The sequence below is a fragment of the Dendrobates tinctorius genome, unplaced genomic scaffold (genome assembly GCF_039654945.1).
Source record: "Dendrobates tinctorius isolate UK_male_01 unplaced genomic scaffold, ASM3965494v1 ptg000009l, whole genome shotgun sequence".
NCBI classification, from domain to species: Eukaryota; Metazoa; Chordata; class Amphibia; order Anura; family Dendrobatidae; genus Dendrobates; species Dendrobates tinctorius.
This window is the reverse complement of record NW_027361677.1, coordinates 23,309,858-23,331,966: the sequence shown is the minus strand read 5'-3', so window position 1 is coordinate 23,331,966 and position 22,109 is coordinate 23,309,858. Positions and strand designations below refer to the sequence as shown.

At 46.5% G+C, this 22,109-nt stretch overlaps 1 protein-coding gene and 1 long non-coding RNA gene across 7 annotated transcripts in view; one reads left to right on the top strand and one right to left on the bottom strand.

Moving 5' to 3' along the window:
* The window catches only part of PMFBP1 (polyamine modulated factor 1 binding protein 1), a 133,151-nt gene that overhangs the window by 60,632 nt on the left and 50,410 nt on the right, over window positions 1-22,109 (bottom strand). For all 6 annotated transcript variants that reach the window (XM_073584478.1, XM_073584471.1, XM_073584498.1 and 3 more), the window contains exons 3-4: window positions 17,589-17,644; window positions 13,800-13,920 (exon numbers count right to left, since the gene is read on the bottom strand). In XM_073584478.1, the coding sequence (XP_073440579.1) occupies window positions 13,800-13,920; window positions 17,589-17,644 (177 nt within the window). The remainder of the gene's footprint in view (window positions 1-13,799; window positions 13,921-17,588; window positions 17,645-22,109) is intronic.
* Window positions 17,642-22,109, top strand: part of LOC141097409 (uncharacterized) — a 37,373-nt gene continuing 32,905 nt past the window's right edge. The window contains exon 1 of the long non-coding RNA XR_012233955.1: window positions 17,642-18,551. This is a non-coding gene — a long non-coding RNA (uncharacterized lncRNA). The remainder of the gene's footprint in view (window positions 18,552-22,109) is intronic.

The following is a 22,109-nucleotide window of genomic DNA, read 5'->3' as shown; positions in this document are numbered from 1 at the left end:
CAGTCGGCACTGCCGATCGAGCATGAAATTATTGTTGTCCGAAGCTGACAAAAGGGCGTGCTGCAGGGGGAGAAGATGGAACTGGGCGAATGGTACCGCTTCCATTGCTGCCACCATTTTCCCTAGACTCCTCATCCCGGATCGGATGGTATGAGGGACTGGTTGCCAAAGTGTCCGGACTCCCTGCCGGAGCGCTCGCACCATTTCCTGAGGGAGAATTACCAACCCTCGGCGAGTGTCGAGAATCATTCCTAGGAAGGAGATCCTTTGAGCTGGCACAAGGGATGACTTCTTCGCATTGACCAACCACCCTAAACGGGCAAGAGTATCTAGCGTGATGTTGATATTTTCCTCGCATGCCCGTATTGAAGGGCCTTTGGCCTTATCGTCCAGATAAGGCAAGACGACTATGCCTCGAGAATGCAGTATGGACATGACAACTGCCATAACCTTTGTGAACACTCTGGGGCCGTGGCTAGCCTGAAGGGTAGTGCTACGAACTGAAAAAGTAGATCGCTGATTGCGAAGCGTAGAAACCTCTGATGAGGAGGAAAAATGGGAATATGCAGATATGCGTCCTGGATATCTATTGAGGCCAAGTATTCTCCCTGCTCCATGGCAGATCTCCATGGCAGATATGACTGACCGGAGAGACTCCATCCGGAAAGACTCCATCCGGAAATGTCTGATCCTGATGAATTTGTTCAGAAGCTTCAGGACCAAAACAGGCCTGACAGACCTGTCCTTTTTGGGAACCGCAAAAAGGTTGGAATAGAACCCCTGATTTTTTTTGTGTTCCGGCACTGGAACAATGACTCCGTTGTGCTAGAGCGATTTGATGGCTCCCAATAAAGCCCTTGACTGGGCATCCACTCTGGGAAGCCGGGAAAGAAAAAACCGTCTTGGCGGGTATCTGACAAATTCTATTTTGTCACCTGAGGCCACCAATTCCTTTACCCATGCGTCGTGAGCGACATTGGCCCAGACGTGGAAAAACCAGAGTAGGCGGCCGCCCACCTTGTCGGTGTCATCTGGTAAAGGCCTCGAGTCATTTGGCCGACGATCTTTGGGATCTGGATCCCCTCGATCTGGGCTGCTGAGTACGCAATCTCCCCAATGGGTTGGCTCTATACGAGACCTGCCGCTCCCTTCTCCTGGTTGGGGCGGCCTGAGGCAGCGGAATTGGCCGCTGAAGTCCACCCGGTGTTGCGAAAGGCCCGAAAACGTGCCTGAAACAGGTGACGAAAAAGCGGTTTGACCCTTTGTTGAGGGAGAAACCCGCTCCTTCCTCCTGTGGAGTCGGAGATAAGTTGATCTAACTTCTCCCCAAATAGGCGGCCGCACTGATAAGGCAGGGAAGTCAAGTACTTCTTAGAAGAAGAATCGGCTCTTCTGATCGAAATTGCATTAGCGGCAGCAAGTGCCGAGCAATTGGCCGCATCCAAAGACGCATTGATTACATAGTCTCCGGCCATCGCCATCTGACCTGCGACCTCCGAAATCTCTGCAGGTAGATCCTGCTCCTGCGCGACCTTGTTTAATGTTTCTGACCATGATATCATAACCTTGGCTACCCAAGTTGCTGCGAACGAGGGAGCGAGTGCTGACCCTGACGTCTCATATACTGAGCAAGCTAAGCTCTGTATAAGGCGATCCGTGGGATCCTTAATCGAGGAAACACTAGGGACGGATAGCAGGGTCTTGGTGGCTAAGCGCGAAACCGGAGGATCCACCATCAGGGATTCCATCCATCTTTTACAGAGGTCCGGAGCAAACGGATACCTTGTTTCGAGTGCCTTTTGACCAGAGAAACGCCTGTCTGGACGTTCTCTGTACCGCTGCACTATGTCCTCAAACTCCGGGTGAGAGGAAAAAATTCTGTGCGGGCGCTTCACTCGCTTAAATGCCACTTTATGCCCCGTAGCCACTGCGGGATCATCCTCAATCCCCAGGGTCTGATTGACGGCTTCTATGAGGCTGTCCACTGTTTCACATGACCCTGGAGTGTCCAGGTCAAGGGGCTTGTCTGGGTCGCAATCTGAGGTCTGCTCGCTATCAACCACTGGTGACGGGGAGCGAGAAGCAGAGCTTACGGATGCCAAGGCACCGGATGGACTGGGCGACACCGTGTGGATTCGTTTCCTCCGGGTCTGCCTGGAGTGAGCGGCCCCTGCAGGCCGGAGGCTTTTGTGAGGTGGAGGTTCCCTCTAAGGCCGGCGAGCCATCATCCCTGCCCCTATCTGGGGCTTGAAGGGACTCTATTGCTCTCGTAAGCGACGCCATGGACTTTGACAGTGATCGGGCCCACTACGGGAGATTTGACACATTGGTCGCGGTCGCAGGGGAGGGCTCCTGGGTGCGTTCGGATTCGCAGGCTTCGCATAATCGCTTGCTCTGCGCCCGCGGAAGTGCAGCCCGACAAGAGATGCATGCAGCGTAAAAGAACATGTGCATCTTTGCCTTTTCGGACATACTGTATCTGTCTGCTGCTGGGGATGTGGGGAGGAGGTAGCACCTCGTTTTCCCTGTAGCGTGGTCTCTCGGGCAGCACTTACCCTAGTCTTGCGCCCCCCTGTCCTGGCTGCTTCCTTCAAATCGCACGCCACCAGCTGTGGGAGTGAGCCAGCATGTAAAAACCGCTCTAGGGGCGGTGATGCCGTTCTGCGGCCTAGCAGCGCTCTGAAGCCGGGGCCTAAATTTCTTCGCCGCTGCTCAGTGCGGGGCGGGCCGCAGGAAGTGATGCGGCTCCAGGGGCGGGACTTCCTGCCACGGCCTAGCTCCGGCTGCAGCCGCGGCCTCAATTTTTCCCCTACCCGACTGGGGGGGCGCGGTACACAAAAAAATATGGCGCCACTAACTGCGCGGCGCCGTCTGACGGATCCAGTCACCCTCAGCCTTGCATGGCCGGTGGCTTCCGCCGGCTGGGCGCTCCAGCCCTGAGATCTTCGCAGGAGCCCTCCCAGACCTTCTCCTCACCGATGATCCTCTTCAGCCTGAGCGCAGGTATGTGAGGGGGCTTTGATAAAATAGGACGGTGCAGGCACCCTAGCTCCATCTAACCCCTTCAGGGGGTGAGGAGAGGGACCGTCCGCCACCTTGCAGCACCACAGTCTAAGCATTGGTGGAGCAGTGGGAGCCACACGGACTAGTCTTGTGCCTCTGTACAGCCCATGGTTTCAATACCTAGGGGTGGTCAGAGCTAAGTCCGGCATTGTGTCCCACGGCGCGGGAGAGGATACGTGGAGGGATACTCGCACGTGCTCACCCGCTGTTGGTTTGGGGAAATCGGTCCCTTTCAATAGGATCCGTTGCCCCTGTCACATCTTCATGGAAAAAGACGAAAAAAGTCTGGAGAAAAAAAACAGACGTGTGCCTCCATAGACACTAAGCAAAAAACTGATTTCCGCCCGCAATAGGGGCGAGGGTGTATACGACGGAGGAGGAGCTAACCTCTTTTTTTCACTTAGTGTTAGCCTCCTAACGGCAGAAGCATACACCCACTGTATCTGTATGAGGCGAAGGAGAAAATTTAGGATTCAGTATGATGGAAGGACACAGTGCTGTTCATGTAACTGAGGAACAAACAGATATTACAACAGAAGAACAGCAAAATCATACTGTAGAAATAGATGATCTTGTTGAAGGTGTTTCAAAACACTTTCATATTCATCACATGCGCTGTGTTGTGCACACGCTGCAGCTGGCAATAAGAGACAGTCTGCAAGAGGGACATGCTGGAAATCTGATTGGAAAAGTGAGGAAATTGGTTATTGCCGCCAGAACCCCTAAAATTGATTCCATCTTGAAGAGCCGTGCTGGGAAATGGGCAATTGTCGATCAAGCCACTCGGTGGGGCAGCACTTATTTAATGATTGAGTGATTGCTTGAACTAAAACCGTTTCTTATAGATATGACGAACCCTCAGGTAACCCTAATTGAAGGTCAATGGACACAGGTGGCTGAATTGAAGGAATTGCTTAATCACCCATTTACCGTGACTAAAAAATTACAAGCTGAGGATGTAAGTCCTGGCATTTTCATAAGGGAGTGGAAGAACTTGCTATTTTGCCTGTCCCAAAGAGGAGGTTTAATCGCAGATGGCATTTCTGCTTCAATGAGACGGGGAGAGACACAGCTATTGGAAAATAAAATTTTTCTGGCAGCTGTTTATGTGGACCCGAGTCATCGTATACTGCTTGATGATTACCAGCTTACTAAAGGAAAAGAAGCTCTGACTGAGGTAGCAGTTAGGATGAGTGGCCTACAGGAGGACTGCCAGGTGCAAGAGGACTTGGGTCCTGACAGTGCTACTGCTGCCATATCTTCATCCTCATCAGATGAGGAGTTTGACTTAGACAAGTATTTGGATGACATGGAGCAGGCAAAGTGTTGCCGCAAGGAAAAAGATTTCACTCCGTCTCCTATAGCAAGCAGATTGACCATATTTCAGCAAAATGTTTCACTTACTCTCAAAGAAATAGAAAAATTCAACCGTTCATCAAAACTGACTGTGCATGAGGCAATTCCTTTATACCCGGAAATTGTTAGAGATGTTCCCATGTGGTTACGGCTTTGCCTCCAACCCAAGTTAGTGAAGAGAGGTTGTTCTCTAGCCTTAAAATTATTAGGTCAGATTTGAGGTCATCTATGAAGGAGGATCGGATGGAGGCAATTCTATTTCTTAGAACAAATTCATAGACAGCACAAATGTTATTTAGTATGTTTTTGTTGAAAGCTGTTTTTTGCCACTTACATACAGTAGTTTATTACATATATACACTCACTGGCCACTTTATTAGGTACACCTGTCCAACTGTGTGTTAAGACTTAATTTCTAATCTGCCAATCACATGGCGGCAACTCAGTGCATTTAGGCATGTAGACATGGTCAAGACAATCTCCTGCAGTTCAAACCGAGCATCAGTATGGGGAAGAAAGGTGATTTGAGTGCCTTTGAACGTGGCATGATTGTTGGTGCCAGAAGGGCTGGTCTGAGTATTTCAGAAACTGCTGATCTACTGGGATTTTCACGCACAACCATCTCTAGGGTTTACAGAGAATGGTCCGAAAAAGAAAAAAAATCCAGTGAGCGGCAGTTCTGTGGCCGGAAATGCCTTGCTGATGCCAGAGGTCAGAGGAGAATGGGCAGACTGGTTCGAGCTGATAGAAAGGCAACAGTGACTCAAATTGCCACCCGTTACAACCAAGGTAGGCAGAAGAGCATCTCTGAACGCACAGTGCGTCGAACTTTGAGGCAGATGGGCTACAGCAGCAGAAGACCACACCGGGTACCACTCCTCTCAGCTAAGAACAGGAAACTGAGGCTACAATTTGCACAAGCTCATCGAAATTGGACAGTAGAAGATTGGAAAAACGTTGCCTGGTCTGATGAGTCTCGATTTCTGCTGCGACATTCGGATGGTAGGGTCAGAATTTGGCGTAAACAACATGAAAGCATGGATCCATCCTGCCTTGTATCAACGGTTCAGGCTGGTGGTGGTGGTGTCATGGTGTGGGGAATTTTTTCTTGGCACTCTTTGGGCCCCTTGGTACCAATTGAGCATCGTTGCAACGCCACAGCCTACCTGAGTATTGTTGCTGACCATGTCCATCCCTTTATGACCACAATGTACCCAACATCTGATGGCTACTTTCAGCAGGATAATGCGCCATGTCATAAAGCTCGAATCATCTCAGATTGGTTTCTTGAACATGACAATGAGTTCACTGTACTCAAATGGCCTCCTCAGTCACCAGATCTCAATCCAATAGAGCATCTTTGGGATGTGGTGGAACGGGAGATTCGCATCAGGGATGTGCAGCCGACAAATCTGCGCCAACTGTGTGATGCCATCATGTCAATATGGTCCAAAATCTCTGAGGAATGCTTCCAGCACCTTGTTGAATCTCTGCCACGAAGAATTGAGGCAGTTCTGAAGGCAAAAGGGGGTCCAACCCGTTACTAGCATGGTGTACCTAATAAAGTGGCCAGTGAGTGTATATACAAGGGTTGGAAAAAATAATGGAAACACCTAACGTTTTGGCATCATAGGCTTCGAACATGTTATAAACATGCAAACCGTGACATATGGTGATGTTTTGTAGTTGATTATTTGTGTTATGTGATATGTGTATGTATGTTAACTGTTTGTTTTGCAGAATTGTAAGAACATTGATGAGAACCTGATACCAATGGCAGAACTCTCGGATTTTCAAAGAGGCCAAATTGTTGGTGCTCGTATGGCAGGCGCTAGTGTAACAGAAAGTGCCCGAATGCTTGGCGTGTCCAGAGGTACTGTCTCCAAAGTAATGACTGCTTTTGAAAGAGAAGGAAAACGTCCGCAGCAAAGCACAGGTCCGGCCGAAAGTCGAAGCTGACAGAGAGACCGTCGGACTCTAAAGCGAATTGTGAGAAAGGATCGCAAGATCACGGCTCCGAAAATCACTGCTGAGCTCAATGAACACCTACAGAACCCAGTTTCCACGAAAACTGTTCGTGGGGAGCTGCACAAATCTGGATTCCACGGAAGAGCTACAATTAGAAAACCGCTGCTCTCAATGACAAATGTTTCCAAGCATTTAGAGTGGTGTAGAAACCTCCAGAATTGGTCCCTCGAGCAGTGGAAACATGGGATATTTCTCAGACGAATCATCGTTAACCCCATTTCCGACCTCCGGCCGAGTGTATGTTTGGAGACAGCTGAAAGAAGCATTCCATCCAGACTGCCTTCTCCCAACCGTAAAACATGGCGGAGGTTCTGTGATGATCGGGGGTGGATCCGCCAGGCCAATGATATCCCTTCATTAAAGAAGTAACAGCCGCGATTATTTAGGCATTGGCGACTAATTGCATCCTATGGTTCAAGCACTATTCCCGGAGGGGAACGCCATCTTTCAGGATGATAATGCACCAATTCATACAGCTAAAATCGTTAAAGCATGGCACGAGGAACATTGTAATGAAGTTGAGTATCTCATCTGGCCCCCACAATCCCCAGACCTCAACATTATTGAGCATTTATGGTCGATTTTAGAGATTCAAGTTAGACGTCGATTTCCGCCGTCATCGTCGCACAAACTGGAGGGTGTTTTAACTGAAGAATGGGCTACAATTCCTTTGGAAACAATTCACCCCTTGTATGAATCCATACCTCGGAGAATTGAGGCTGTAATCGCCGCAAAAGGTGGACCTACACCATATTAAACTAACTTTTGTTGATGTTTCCAGGTGTTTCCATTATTTTGTCCAACCCCTGTATATATGTAATCGATATTACATAGTTTATTATATATTTACAATTTATTACAGTTTTTTGTGTTCTAAAGTTGTATTCCCTTAAATATATATTACGGTAAGTATCTAAATATCTTGATTATTGTATCATAAAAATGATTAAATGTCTGATGTTCACATTGTACTACAATAAATTTTGCAATTAAATATAAGCAGTATATGTGGGAGTCGGAGTCGTGGAGTCGGAGGAAGGGAAATTGAGGAGTTGGGAGTCGCAGGTTTGGCTTACCGACTCCTAGAGCCACTGAACAACTACCACTAATATCCCACATCATCCCGTCAGCCTGGAGGTGGAACGGTCCTAACTTCCATACTGGGGATCCCTTTAAGAGAGGCCTGGCATCAGAACCAGAGCGCTGAGTGGATTTGCCCCGACTTCCATACCAATGATCCCTTTAATAGAAGCCTGGGGCGAGAATCAGAGCGCTGAGGGATTTACCCTAACTTCCATATCGGAGATCCCTTTAAGAGAGGCCTGGGATCAGTACCAAAGCGCAGAGTGGATTTTCCCTCACTTCCGTACCGAGGATCCCTTTAAGAGGGGACTTGGGTCAGAACCAGAGCGCTGAGTGGATTTGCCCTGACTTCCATACCAATGATCCCTTTAATAGAACCCTGGAGTCAGAATCAGAGCGCCGAGGGATTTGCCCTAACTTCCAGACAGGAGATCCCTTTAAGAGAGCCTTGGGTCAGTACCAGAGCATTTGAAGGCAATTGCCCTGACTTCCATACCGGGGATCCCTTTATGAGAGGCCTGGGGTCAGAATTAAAGCGCTGGATGGATTTGCCCTGACTTCCATACCGGAGATCCCTTTAAGAGACCCTGGTGTCAGAACCACATAGCAGAGGGAAACGTTCCTAACTTCCATACCCGGGGTCCCTTTAAGAGAGGCCTGAGGTCAAAACCAAAGCGCTGGATGGATTTGCTCTGACTTCCATTCCAATGATCCCTTTAAGAGGGAAGAGGTGCCTACGGGATGGAGGATGTGTGATGGGGATATGGGCACGGGAGGGGAGATTCATTTCTGTCTTGTGCTCTCTGCTCCCTTCCGGGGGGCAGACAATGGCTGGAGCTTATGTTCTTATATCACACTGACTCATTAAGAGACGCATATATTAATGTTCTTAGACATGTTCCCAAGAACATAAAAGTCCGCCTTATCCTTGAAGGACATGCTTATTGCTGAACTTGAGGCTAATATTGTGGAGCTTGGCTGCTGGCAATGCATATAAGCCCACCATGGATGGTTTTTGGTTAATATTTTCTGGTTGAATAAGCGGAGATAGTGTATGCTTTTGATACTTGGATGCAAATACCAAGGTACATTAATATACAGGTGGATATACTGTTTGTCATCTTTTGTGGCATAGCACAGGTTGCTGTTTTATTTGCACAAGCACTTTTTTGGCACTTCTTCGGCACTGATTAAAGTTACGTTTTAATTATCAAATCTATACCAATTCGCTACAAATGAGCTTATGTGCCCGGGGATGCTAGATTTCTCCCACCATGTCAGTGTCTGCTGAGGTGTTGTCAAGTGGGAAAACTGTTGGTCATAGCAACCAATCACAGCTCAGCTTCTTTTGAACAGCTCTGGTGAAATGAAAGATGCTCCGTGATTGGTTGGTGATACACACACATATACACACTTTAATTTTTATATGTAGAGATTGAACATTTTCACGCACGACAATGCCAGATGTTTTTTGCCCAATTTAATTTTTAAAGAAATGCATTTTTAATTTTTTTTATGTGTATTTTTAAACTTTTTATTTTTCAATTTTTACTTTATATCTTCATCTCCCCTTAGAGGGCTTGATCCTGCAATGGTGGTAATGCAGTATATAGTGTAATTGTGGTTCACAGGACGACCAAGATGGCAGTTCCATCGACCTCCAATAGGAGCTAATCCACACTGCAAATTGCGCCATTTATTATTATTATTATTATTATTATACATTTATATAGCGCCATTTATTCCATGGCGCTTTACATGTGAAAAGGGGAAATATAGACAAGTACAATAAACATGTGTAAGACAAGGGACACACAAGTACATAAGGAGAGGGGACCCTGCCCGCGAGGGCATTTTAATCCTGATGTCAGTGATTGACAGTAGCATGTAAATGGTTAACAGCAGTGACTGAAGCCAGCATCAGCCATTGCTGTTAAGAGACAGATGCGTATGAAGCGGGCTTGTCTCCTGAGCCCGCTATTTACAGCCTTCAGAGACCAATGATGAAAAAGTACATTCAGGAGCTACACATTGTACACACCAAGTACAACCCATTATGGCAGAGCCTCTTCCAGCAGGATAGGAGGAATGTGACAACGAGCAAGGTTGTCATAGTCCAGCTCCTGCAGAAATGTAGAGAGACTGGTGAGGCTATGGTGATAGCGCCCCCTCCTGTGGTGCCATGTGGGTATGCAATGGGTGTCATATGCTGCATCAGGGGATGCCAAAACAAATTATTACATGCAGTGCCAAGCAAAGGACGATCAACCCTATGTCCATTAATAATAATAGGTACTCCACTGTTAGGACTCACCAAAAAAATATTAAACAGTCACCGGCGCTTTAATTTTTATTTCAGAAATCAATAGTACACATGAAAAAAAGAAACTCTGTAATACTTTATATGAAAAATCTGCATCTTTCTCCAACAGGATTGATCTTTCATCAATAGGTGACCACTGGTGCTTGTAATATTCTATGGAGAAGGAGCAGCAAAATATAGATGTTCTGCTGCAAGTTCTTCAGAGAACTTTATACGCACCAACTATTATCTCAGTAATGGGAAAGTCTGTATTCTCTGAGGACATATTACCCTTCAATTAAGAATTTTATGAATAAATGGTCAGTCCAAGCGGAAAAAGTGGCAGATTTCTCTGATATATATTACAAAGCTTCTTATTTTCACATTAACTATTCATTTATGACTTATCGCTCTATAAGGGATTAATCCTAAAATAGTAAACCATCTGTAAGATAGGGAATAACTTACTAAACATTGGTGGCTACGACCGCTGGGACCTCTAGTGAACCCGAGAACAGGGTCTCTGGAATCTGTAGAGCGGTGCTAAGGTCATTTTGCATGGGACTGCTAGAGAACGCCGAGCATAGTGCTCAGGATCGGGTTCTAAAGCCCCAATCTTCAGATCAGTAGTGATCAGTAAATTGCCTCATATCCTGTGGTTAGGGGATTGCTTAATATCTTGGGAATAACCCTTTAAAGTAAAACATATGATACCATCTGTAGATGAAGGCCAACTCGTGTACAGCCTGCGTGATCGCACAGCCGGCCTGCACTGCCGTCCACCTGTACATGAGCCAAGTGTTGGCAGCAGCTAATGAGTTAGAGGACACCATGAGTGATCTGTATCAGGAGCCATAGGCAACAGCTTGCCATTAGACTGGGGCTCCCTAATGTACTCGGAGTCCATTACTCAGTCATCTATCAGAGGGCCGCACTTCGTCTTGATAGATTCCAGCACGCGGTGATCTGTAAGGTGCTGCCAGGCAGATGTATTAGGACTCTGCAGCTGGGAGGACGGAGCAGGGTGAATACATGGGAGTAGCAGCCAGTAAATCTTCCTCTCTCCCAGCAGCTGCAGATTAATGGCCGAGGGATGGAAGAGTGTCCAGTGTGAATGTGCCCGCGGCCCGGGGATCCCATCATTCACGCCCGCCTCGTCTCTACATCATAGTGTAGACAGAGCGGGCCAAAGATGAGCCTGGGTTATCCCCCCGCATATATCCTCACTGAGAAACCACTCATCCTCCAGGGCAATAACCATGGATCGGTATTACTACAGAATAGCAAGCCGCCGCATTGGGGCATTTTTCACTTAATATGATTTAATTCATTTTTCTTCATTTTCATAATTAATTTACGCTTCTGGGAAAAGCTGGGTCCTTATGGCTGGAAACAATCATCCAGCTTTCCTGGGACCCAGATAATCTGCCCAGACCATTGCTGTATAACTAAGGAAATGTGACACAGAACTACCTACACCAGGGACCTGTGGATCTCCAGCTGCTGCCAGACTACAACTACCACCATGCCAGGGCCACATGCATCAGTCAGGGCAGGACAGGAGTTGGAGTTTTGCAACATCTTGAAAACTACTAGTTTGGAAACTCGGCCTTTCACTAAAAGTCTCAAAGGAAAAACATCTGGTATTTCCAAACAGCTCGGATAACCAAGAAATCGCCTGCAAAACCCTTTCCCCAAACCTCACAGACGTGGCAATTACCAGTAAATAAACCATGGAGGTAACAGCTGAGGTGCCATCCCCCACATGACCGCCAACCACGTTGTCCTCCTCCCACAGGACAGCAATCATGGTGCTCTCCCCTACGGGGCCACAGTCCAAAGGAGCCTCCGCCATGGGGAAAACATGAGCAGTGCCATCATCCACAGTATCCTCTCTATAGGGAAAACATGTGCAGTGCCCTCCCTCACAGTGCCATCATTCACAGTGTCCTCCCCCATAGGGAAAACATGAGCAGTTCTATCATCCACAGTATTCTCTCTATAGGGAAAACATGTGCAGTGCCCTCCATCACAGTGCCATCAGTCACAGTGTCCTCCCCCATAGGGAAAACATGAGCAGTGCCATCATCCACAGTATCCTCTCTATAGGGAAAACATGTGCAGTGCCCTCCCTCACAGTGCCATCATTCACAGTGTCCTCTCCCATAGGGAAAACATAAGCAGTTCTATCATCCACAGTATCCTCTCTATAGGGAAAACATGTGCAGTGCCCTCCCTCACAGTGCCATCAGTCACAGTGTCCTCCCCCATAGGGAAAACATGAGCAGTTCTATCATCCACAGTATCCTCTCTATAGGGAAAACATGTGCAGTGCCCTCCCTCACAGTGCCATCATTCACAGTGTCCTCCCCCATTGGGAAAACATGTGCAGTGCCATCCATCACAGTGCCATCAGTCACAGTGTCCTCCCCCATAGGGAAAACATGAGCAGTGCTATCATCCACAGTATCCTCTCTATAGGGAAAACATGTGCAGTGCCCTACCTCACAGTGCCATCATTCACAGTGTCCTCCCCCATAGGGAAAACATGTGCAGTGCCCTCCCTCACAGTGCCATCAGTCACAGTGTCCTCCCCCATAGGGAAAACATGAGCAGTGCTATCATCCACAGTATCCTCTCTATAGGGAAAATATGTGCAGTGCCCTCCCTCACAGTGTCATAATTCACAGTGTCCTCCCCCATAGGGAAAACATGCGCAGTGCCCTCCCTCACAGTGCCATCATTCACAGTGTCCTCCCCCAAAAGGGAAAACATGCGCAGGGCCCTCTCCCATAGAGCCATCAACCACAGTGCCCTCGTCCATAGACAAAACATGCATAGGGTGCTCCACCACCGTGCTCTTCCCCTACATCCTAAAACAATAATAGGACAAGTTTTAATACAGAAGTTATTAAATTCACGCATATGAACATCCCAAAATAAGCGAGGTCTTCTCATCGGATGATGGCCCCTACGTACATTTGCACAATATGACGGCAGCTTGTTGTAAGCGATTTACGTAAAATCCAAAAATATAATTTATATCGGAGAATCACAGGGTGGAAAGGTTTACCTGGGAAATGCAGGAGAGGACATGAAGGATTACATAACGGGTGATATTTTTTGTTGTTCACTTGTTGCATGTTACATTTGGGATCTGGATTAGTGCACTTATGGCTATGTGTGGAAGAACACACACAACGGAATACAGTTGTTTAGTAAATGTAATGTCAAAGTGCAATATAAAGTACGGCATATTGGGCTGTAGATCTGGGGGTATATAATCCTAATTAGAATCCTGACAAGGTTCCATTTTTTTTATATCATCAATCCATTGATCTGAGATTCATCTTGGCACGTTCATGTTGCCCGATGAGAACGGCTCTGTTCACACTGGGGTCCATTGAGGCTTCTGCTCTTACAGGAGTCACTGGGTAAGTAACAGGATCTACCTGCTCCGCACGTCTGTGTAAGGCCACGGTCACACTTGCAAATGTAATGTGAGAAACTCGCATCAATACCCGGTGCTGCCGCCGGCACTCTGGGCCAGGGTGTGCGGCTGCATGTATTTCTATCTATTCAGCTGCACACTCAGGTCCCGAGTGCCGGTGGCAGCACCAGGTATTGATGCGAGAGATTTGCGCTAATTTCTCACATCACACTTGCAAGTTTGACCCCAAAAACACCAAAATGCGGATGTAAAAGTGTAGCCACAAGTGTGATCATTTGGGCCAAGTTTGGCCCGTGAAGGTGAACAGGAAAACTTTTTTGGATAATGAAGTGTATATGATGAGTAGAGAGCCCGGGCGTGATGTGCACTGGGTCTTACATAGCGTTGGATATTACAACGTCAGAAACATTACTGGAGATGTACAACATGCCGACAGCCGGGAAAAAAGAAAAAACTGCAAGCTCCTGCGTCAGGAGTGAGATTGCACCCCGTATGTGGGGGGGCGGCCGACCTTACCTCGACGCGGCTCAGCTCCTGGCTGTGAATCACGTCCCTCAGTTGGCTGTGCAGCTGTTGTACGAGAAGCTCCTTATTCATCACCAGGTCCCTCAGCTCCTCCAGTTCCCGCACGACCCCTCTTTAAAAAAAAAAAAAAAGACACGCAAATTAGGGACATGTGCCAAGCCGGCTATGGCATGCCATCATTTCACCACAATATTTCGGCCTCTGTTCCCTAACGCAGCCGCTCAGACCCAGATTATATTAATGGCTGCCGACGGCATTTTAATCTGGGAGGAGACAATAAATGAGGAACATTGGGAACAGAATCAGTGCAGTAATTAGGAGAAGCAACGTTAACCCTTCACTTGTCAAAGTCGTGACACCAAAAAGAAATATCAAAACAATTGGAAGCATAATGGGGAACAACTTCCACCTACTCGAAATTCTGGAAATGGAGAAACTTTTTTTTTAATTGGTATTATTATTATTGTTTAATTTTTCCTTTAATTATCAATTGTTCTATTAAAAGTGGGGGGAAAAAAAAAGGGAATTCAGGAACAAAAATAAAAAGCTAAGGATTTTTTTCCTGTCTTTTGCCAATTTACCTATTTTTTTTTTCTTCTTGCTCCAATTATTTTTTTTTTTTTTTTTTTAGATTCTAATTTTTGGGAAGTCTTTTCTCATCCTGCGGTTATTAGCCATTAGATGAATGTAGGATATCCATCACTGGCTTTCTGGCAGCTGTAGTTCCACAAGGCCCGGACGTGCTCACCTCTCCGGTGTACATGTACATTCCTATACACAGAACCCGACCTTGAATTTTTGGGTTTTAATAATTTTATTACAATTCTAAATTTTGTGGAGAGGAGGCCTGCGTAACAGGTGAATAGGCATACCTCTTTAGGATAATCAAGAAAAATAGAAAATAATTAATTAATAAAAAATATGGTAAACAAAAAAAAACTATTTTTGGAGGGGAGAGGTGGTAAGCGCAGTAAAATAAATAAATTAATAAACGGGTCTATTTTTATATTTTTGTAAGGGAGAGATCTCCACAATAAAAATGAATAAATAAGAAATAAAAGAAAAATAGTAAACATTCTATAATTTTGGAGTAAAAAGGAGGTCGCCACAAAATTAAAAAAAAAATAGTAAATATTGTATAATTTTGGAAAGGAGGCCTGCAAAATAAAATTAAATATAGTAAAAATTCTATCTTTTGGAGAGGAAACGAGTTCTGCACAAAAAAAAAAACAAAATAAAAAAAATATAAGAAAAATTCTCTATTTTGCATAGTCTGTCTGTAAACGACTGACAGTATTTCTCGCATTATGTATTTCCGGGGCGGGCTCCATTACGATTCCTTTATGTTAATATTAGAAGCCGGCCGACTCCCGAGAGCCGCTCATTTATTTATTAGTTTTTTTTCCCATAATTAATGCCACATCAGGTTTTACCCTCCTTTTCGTGTCAGCGGCTGATGAGTTAAAGGGAACCTGACAAGCTGCACCCAGCACTATATGCCCCGCACTGTGGGCTCTCCATTGGGCACCTCTTCCAACGTGACGGCAGAGGAGGAAGAAAAATAATAATAATAATAATAATAATAATAATAATAAAAAACCCTTCCTGAAAAGAAATCCAAGATCCGAGGGCGCAGCTTGTAGATGGCCGGTGCAGAGCTGGCACACAGCGGAATCTAACCCCCTCTCAGCAAATCATAGAGAGAAGGGGAAAAAAAAAAAAAAAAAAAGGCTTCCAGACTACTCATAAATTATACAGCTCATCTGCATATTCAAGGCAGGAGACATTATGCAAATGTGGGATGATTTGCACACTATTTTTTTTCCCTAGGACGGCGGTGGCGGCACAGATTTAGCCTTCCAGGAGAGGACAGGACAAGTCAGACATGGTGATGATGGCATCTCTCGCCCTACAATCTCCTCTTCCCAGATGCACAGGTCCATGCAAAACAAACACTCCTTCTGGAGAACAGCCTCCAAACAAAGCCTGTATTTGCATGGCTAATTGCGCTGTTAATTAACTGGTTCAGCGCCGGCGTCTCTTACAGCAATGTAACATTTTTAAGGCCTTTTGAGAATGGGAAAAAAAAAAAACAAAAAAAAAACAAAACCAAAAGATGCAAAAAATGCGGGCACCGGTGGGATCGAGTCCTTTCACCGGGCAAAATATGGACGGTGCCAATGCACACGTATATATGTACCTCTCCGGATTTAGGAAATAAGGACGGTGATGGTTAAAGAAGGGGGGGGGGGGGGGGGGGCTGAGCGACGGCGCACAACACTTCATAATTATTTTATCTGACGAGGCGCTCTCGGTCCCGGGGGATTATTTTACCTAATTGCAGGGTGTTAATGGGGGGGACGGCTGAGGAGGGGAGGTTTGGTAGAAGTTCAGGATGGCGCTCTCGTCTCAGGGGGAGGGAGCAGGGAGTGCCCAGCTTATTTAGAATAAAACAGAATGGCAGTATATAGTCATGCGGAGGACGTTTCTCCACAATTCCCATCAGCTGGTCTCCAATAAGCAGCCAACGGTTTCTTACTGCTATGGGGTTTTATTGAATTTTTTTTTTCACCCCCATTTCCTATGCTGCAGGCTTTGCACCACCCCCTCCCCCTACGCCCAGCAGATCCATGCCAGGCTGCCGCTCATACCCTCTGGGAAAAGTTAACTGTAATTTTTTTTTTTTTTGTTTCCAGCTTTTAAATCAATTAGCCCGTCTGTTAATTAACATCAAGCCGACAGGAGGAGGAGGAAAAAAAAAAAGAGCAAGGGCTGCATGGGCGGATGGCAGACGAGCTGGCACGATGCCATCCACTCAGTGGCAACGCCACAGTTTCGTGTGATATCGGCAGCGGGTATATGTCACGGCGGCCAATGAAGTGGGTCTGGAGATCCTTTACAGCTCCGGAGCAGACAAAGAACGGGGCACTGACTGCCAGAGCGAACCTGCTTTGCCAAAGGGATGCAAGGACCCGGAGTATAGGGGAACGACTGGGAAGCCAGCAATGGGGCACGGGGGTGACGGACGTGGATACCCCCTCCCCCCCCAAATGCTTCTTCTGCCGCAGTGAGCAAGCAATGATGTATCCTGCCGCGCCATGGAAGGCACAGTTGCCAAGCTGCGGGTGCCCGCTTCGAGTATGGAGCCAGCGGATAAACATGGAGGATAAAAAAAAAATCATTGGATATAAAAAAAAAAAAAAAAGGATCCGTGCCAAGGACCCTGGCATCTTTTATAGCATTACATCTTCCGCCGGGAAATCGCTTTCCTGCGGCTCGGCGAGCTCGTTTGGCATTCAAGTTTTATAATTAACACGGAAAGAGACGCCTCGTCAACAACAAACAAAAGGTTCTGGGCCGCAGATTTTACAGGGATGGCACGGGCCGCGGCCAACCACTCCGGGAGGGACCCTCTGTGCAGGTGCTGGGGATCCCTTTTTAGGACACCTGGATATTTTGCCTTTAAAAGAGGGGAAAAAGAAAAACATCCACATAGAAACATTTCCAGAGCAGGTACGTGGCAGGAAGGAAAAAAAAAAAAAAAAAAGGCAGCTCCCCAGAAGCAGCCAGATCAGGAGGCTGAGAGAGATTTATCTGCATTTGCTGCTATCACCAGGGAGATGAATGGGGCCGAACCTAAACCTTTCTCCCGGATCTGCCTCTGTGGAAGCGTCACTCAGAGGAGCAGAAACTTGGGAGGTAGTCAGGAGCGTGCCACCACTTTGCCAAAGCGTGCTGCACTTCGAGGGTGCCCTGGTGACTTGCTGGATGGGTACTCACATGGTCGAGGCTGCGTTGGCTCCTGTGGGCGCTGGGTGCGGGTTCAAAATCTGGTGCTGGAAAAAAAATAATAATAATGGATAAGTCACGGCAAAAGGATGAGGATCTTACAAAAAGAAAAAAAAAAAAAAAAGTATGCGGAGTGTTTGCTCTGCTGCCCGGTGTGTGGGGGGCACTGACGACCTGGTATGGAATAGAAGACCCGCAATGGATTTACAGCTGCGCTCACGGCTTGGGGGGATTTTTTATTTTTTTTTTTTCCTTTAATAAATCCGCACTTTTTTTTTTTTTTAATGAGGAATAATTGTTTCCCTAACGAGCTTTGGCACACTATAAAATAATGACGTGCCCCTGTCTGGATTACAAAGATGAGCAGTAAAGGATTCTGCGTGAGGATGAGGGGACCCCCGCCGCCACCTGAAGAAACGCAACGAGGGGCGATGGGGGTCCGGGATCTTACTCCTCTGCCAAGGGGCGTACGGAGCCCCCACCCAAAGAGCGGAGGGGCGGCAGAGGGTTATTAAACTCACAGCGCCTGAAGTCGGCGGCTAAGGTCTCTAGTGGTTAATCATCCTACGGTGCTATGGCTTTCTGCATATCTCATTTGCATCTCATTAGAGCCGCTCGTACGGGGGGCTTATTCGGAAACGAGAAAGTTGGAAGGAAAAAAAAAAAGCTGGCGTCGAGAGAGGGTGGCTAAGATCGGAGCTAAGCAGTCCCTACAGATGAGCGGAGGAGTCCGGCCACCACATTCCTGAGGATAATTGGAGACCCCGACGTATCAGGATACCGCAGCCCTCCGCTCCCCCTAATTTCTGCAGGGGGGAGGATGGAATGGGCATTAGTGTCACCCGTAGCTTGTGGTACCCAGGGAGGAGAGGAAGTACCTGTCCGCCCGCCGCAGCATCGTCGCACGAGCAGCTCCCAACTTTTAGAGAGTGGTAGAGCCGGAGACTGACCCAGGTAAGGCTGCAGGGCAGGTGTATCCATGTATATGGGGGCTGCTGCCATTACGACACATGTAGATGTCGCTGTTGTTCTGCACAAGGCTGTAATGACATGCAAACTCATAATGACTCCATCTGAATGTTGAGCAACCGCAATTCTCAAGAGCAGGGGGAGGGGAGGCGGAAAAAAAAAGGGAAAGGAGAAAAAGGGACACAGGAACGCGAAACCGAGGAGCCTTTAATTATCCTGCAATTATCCTGCAGGGGCTTGGTGATTATTATAGGAATGTGTAATTGTGACTCGCCAGAGAAAATGGCATCTCGCTCCACGCATCGCTTACTGGCCAAGGACGGGTCTGCTGCCAACGACTGCGCACCACGTATATGTGCGGTGTCTGTGTCACCGGCGGCTCTGACGGACGTCATGGCCGCCTCATTATCTACGGGAAAAAGGCAAGGGATAATTAGCATCCGGAGGAAGAGAGGCGTAATTAACGTCCCCTATATGCCGGCCTGCGACGGGAACAGGCATCAGAAACGTTGCGTGGCTGCGAGATCTTTCTATGTATTTTCCAACATGGATTACAGACATGGTCTAAAAATGGTCGCCAGATAATAAAAAAAAATTAGAAGATTGAAAAGTGTATTCCCATCTGTAAGATCCTATCCCAAAATGTAGTATGTGTAATAGTAATAATATTAGCAAATACCTCCAATTAGAAATGTAGTTCTTCTGATTAGCTATGTCGCTTACCTCATGTGAAGGGCATTACAGTAGCTTAGGTATCCATGGTTACAACCACTAACAACTGTCACTATACGAGTGGTCCTAACCATGGATACCTAAGCTACTGCACATGGGGTAAGAGACATAGCTTATCAGAAGAACTATTCTACATTTCTAATTGGAGGTATTAGAAATGTAGACTAGTTCTTCTGATAAGCTACATCTTATCAGAAGCACAACCCCTTTTTACTAAAGGCACATAGTATCCATGTGCCTTAAAAAGGGTTGTGCTTCTCTTAATTCAGTATGAACAGCTGCAAAAATCTGTTGCAAGCCAAGCGGGAGGCCCTGCACATGTCGTGCACCCGTGCCATTCATCTTAATGGGACCAGTGCAAGAAACCTGCTGGGCATCCGATATGTTCTGTCTATGAGAAAACATTACCAGGTAACCCCCAAGGAACCTGCAACCCGACCCAGAAGACCACGCTATCATCAATCATCATACGCACTTTACAAATTCCTCATATGTGGCGATTTTATGATATACAGGGGCTTAAAGAAAAAAATGATAATATATATATTTAAAGTATCATTTCTGCTATTGGTTTCCATTACTGAATTTTGCACCGTTTGGTTTTACAAGCTTTTTTCTCTGCCCATCCAACTTTGATGTGGTCTATGGTGATAAATCAGCTTAGAGGAGCTCAAAAAAGACAGATACAAGAGTCACAAGACTCCCTGTCAGCATGTCACAGTGAGCTCACTGACTGATTATCAGTTCACTTATTCAGCAGCCATCAATAGCGAGTGCAACACAGAGAGCACAGACGGCAAACTCTGCAATAGTTTTTATGAAAACCAATTGCAAAAATGTTTTTTTTTCTTTAGACTTCATTACATGCAATTATGTTAAAAAATAAAATAAAAAGTGCTCCTGCAACAGTTTTAAGGAAGAGGAAAGGATTCTGCACTTGGTCCTCAGTTTCCTAGGCAGAGCCCAGCAAACATTGTGGCACGGGAATGCTGGAGGGTGGCAAACTGTAAGCAAGGCATCTCGCTATGGCCCACTGTGGTCTTCTCCCCCATAGCATAAGTCTCATTTAAAGGGAATGTATCAGCAAGTCATCTGAGGGCATCATCATGTAGGAGCAGAGACCCTGATTCCAGCGATGTGTCACTTACTGGGCAGCTGACTATTTTGATATAATCCCTATTTTCTCTGCTGCATACCTAGCAGTTCTCTGAATGCTGAGCCCTGCTGTCTAAAACCACCTACACCTCTGATTGGCAGCTTTCTGTGTACACTGCATATGCAGAAAGCTGTTAAATCAGTGGAGGGGGCGTGGTAGGACCAGGAGGCATGAGACGACACCTGCAGATAAACCACTGACTTTATGGACACTACAACACAAAGCCTAGTATGTGACACATCACTGGAATCAGGGTCTCTGCCCCTACATTATTCCGCTCTTCGATTACATAGCAATAATCTGCTGGCAGATTCCCTTTAAGGGAAAGCCACATCTGTCAGCATTACATATCAGCAAGTGGACAGATTCTGAAAACGCATAATAAAACTTTCCAATCCCTTTGGAAAGCTGTAATATATGATCAGTGGAGTGGATAGTGTGTATTGGTGGGCAAATCAACGTTGTAAGTCTACAGGCGATTAAAGGGGTCGTCCAACACCTTCATGTGCCCGGTACCTAGATTCACATGTCTGTGTGCCACGGTCCGAGCACGGAGCGGCCGCGGATCTCCTGACCACAACTCCGCAGCCTCACATATTGCCTAGGAGTCTGTGGAGCTCTGGGTTGACTTTATCTAATTTTGCTGCACGCGGAACAATGAAGTATGTGCAAAACTAAATACTCTATTTTTTACCTTATTTGTGACTTTTTTTGTAGAGCAAAAAGTTGCACGATCCGCAGCTTAGTTTTCAACTGCACAAAATAAATGATAATATATAGGCAAATTTTGGGCTGCATTAGGGAACAGGAGAACAATGGTGCAGTAAAGTCAACTTAAAGGTGTAAATAACATAACGGATAAAGCAAAAACAGTCAATATTAGAATTTGTTGTTTTTTTTGTGCCAAAAAATTGGATAAACTTTCTGCAACAAAACTTGCCAGTTGTTCACAGACCGATAAGGGGGCTTGTCACACTACGGCTAACGCCCTCTATTCTCACCTTTGGAGCAGAATATTGCGCAGGTAAAAACTGCTAACATTTGCAGCCGTTGCCGGAGAGACCGACCACCGCTGCTGGCTAAGCTTGTGAATGGACCATGCTTAGCAGGTAACATAGCGCTCCGGAAATCCTTACATGCACGTTCTGAGGTCTAGCTGCGGTAGTCGGTCTCCAAGGCGAGGAGTTGTGAACAAAAAGTGTCAATATCTCAAGAAGGGCTGAAAAATGGTAATAAATGCTAGATTGCAAAATTACACGCACTATCCAGCTATACCCATTTATGAAAACGGAAGGAACCCTTTAAAGGATTTTTGCCATGTTTTTTTTTTTTTTTTTAAACCTGAGTTGTCCCATTATGTAACACGAGCAGCATAACAGGACCCCTTGTGAATATTACAGACGCTGCTGCCCTCCAGTGCTCACAGCTGAAAAGGAACCACAGCGTAAAAACAGGGCTCCGACCTAAAATCACTACTCTGGAGAAAGCGAGTGAGAGCGTAAGAGATGTGATCAGAAGATGACCGCAGATACCCTAATCAGGCATGCGCTGCCTTCTCTGGAGCCTCAGCCTTTCATTGGCACCCCCGTATACTAGGACTACATTCACACATGCACGTGACGTGTCCGTGCGCTATCCGCTTTTATATTCTCCGG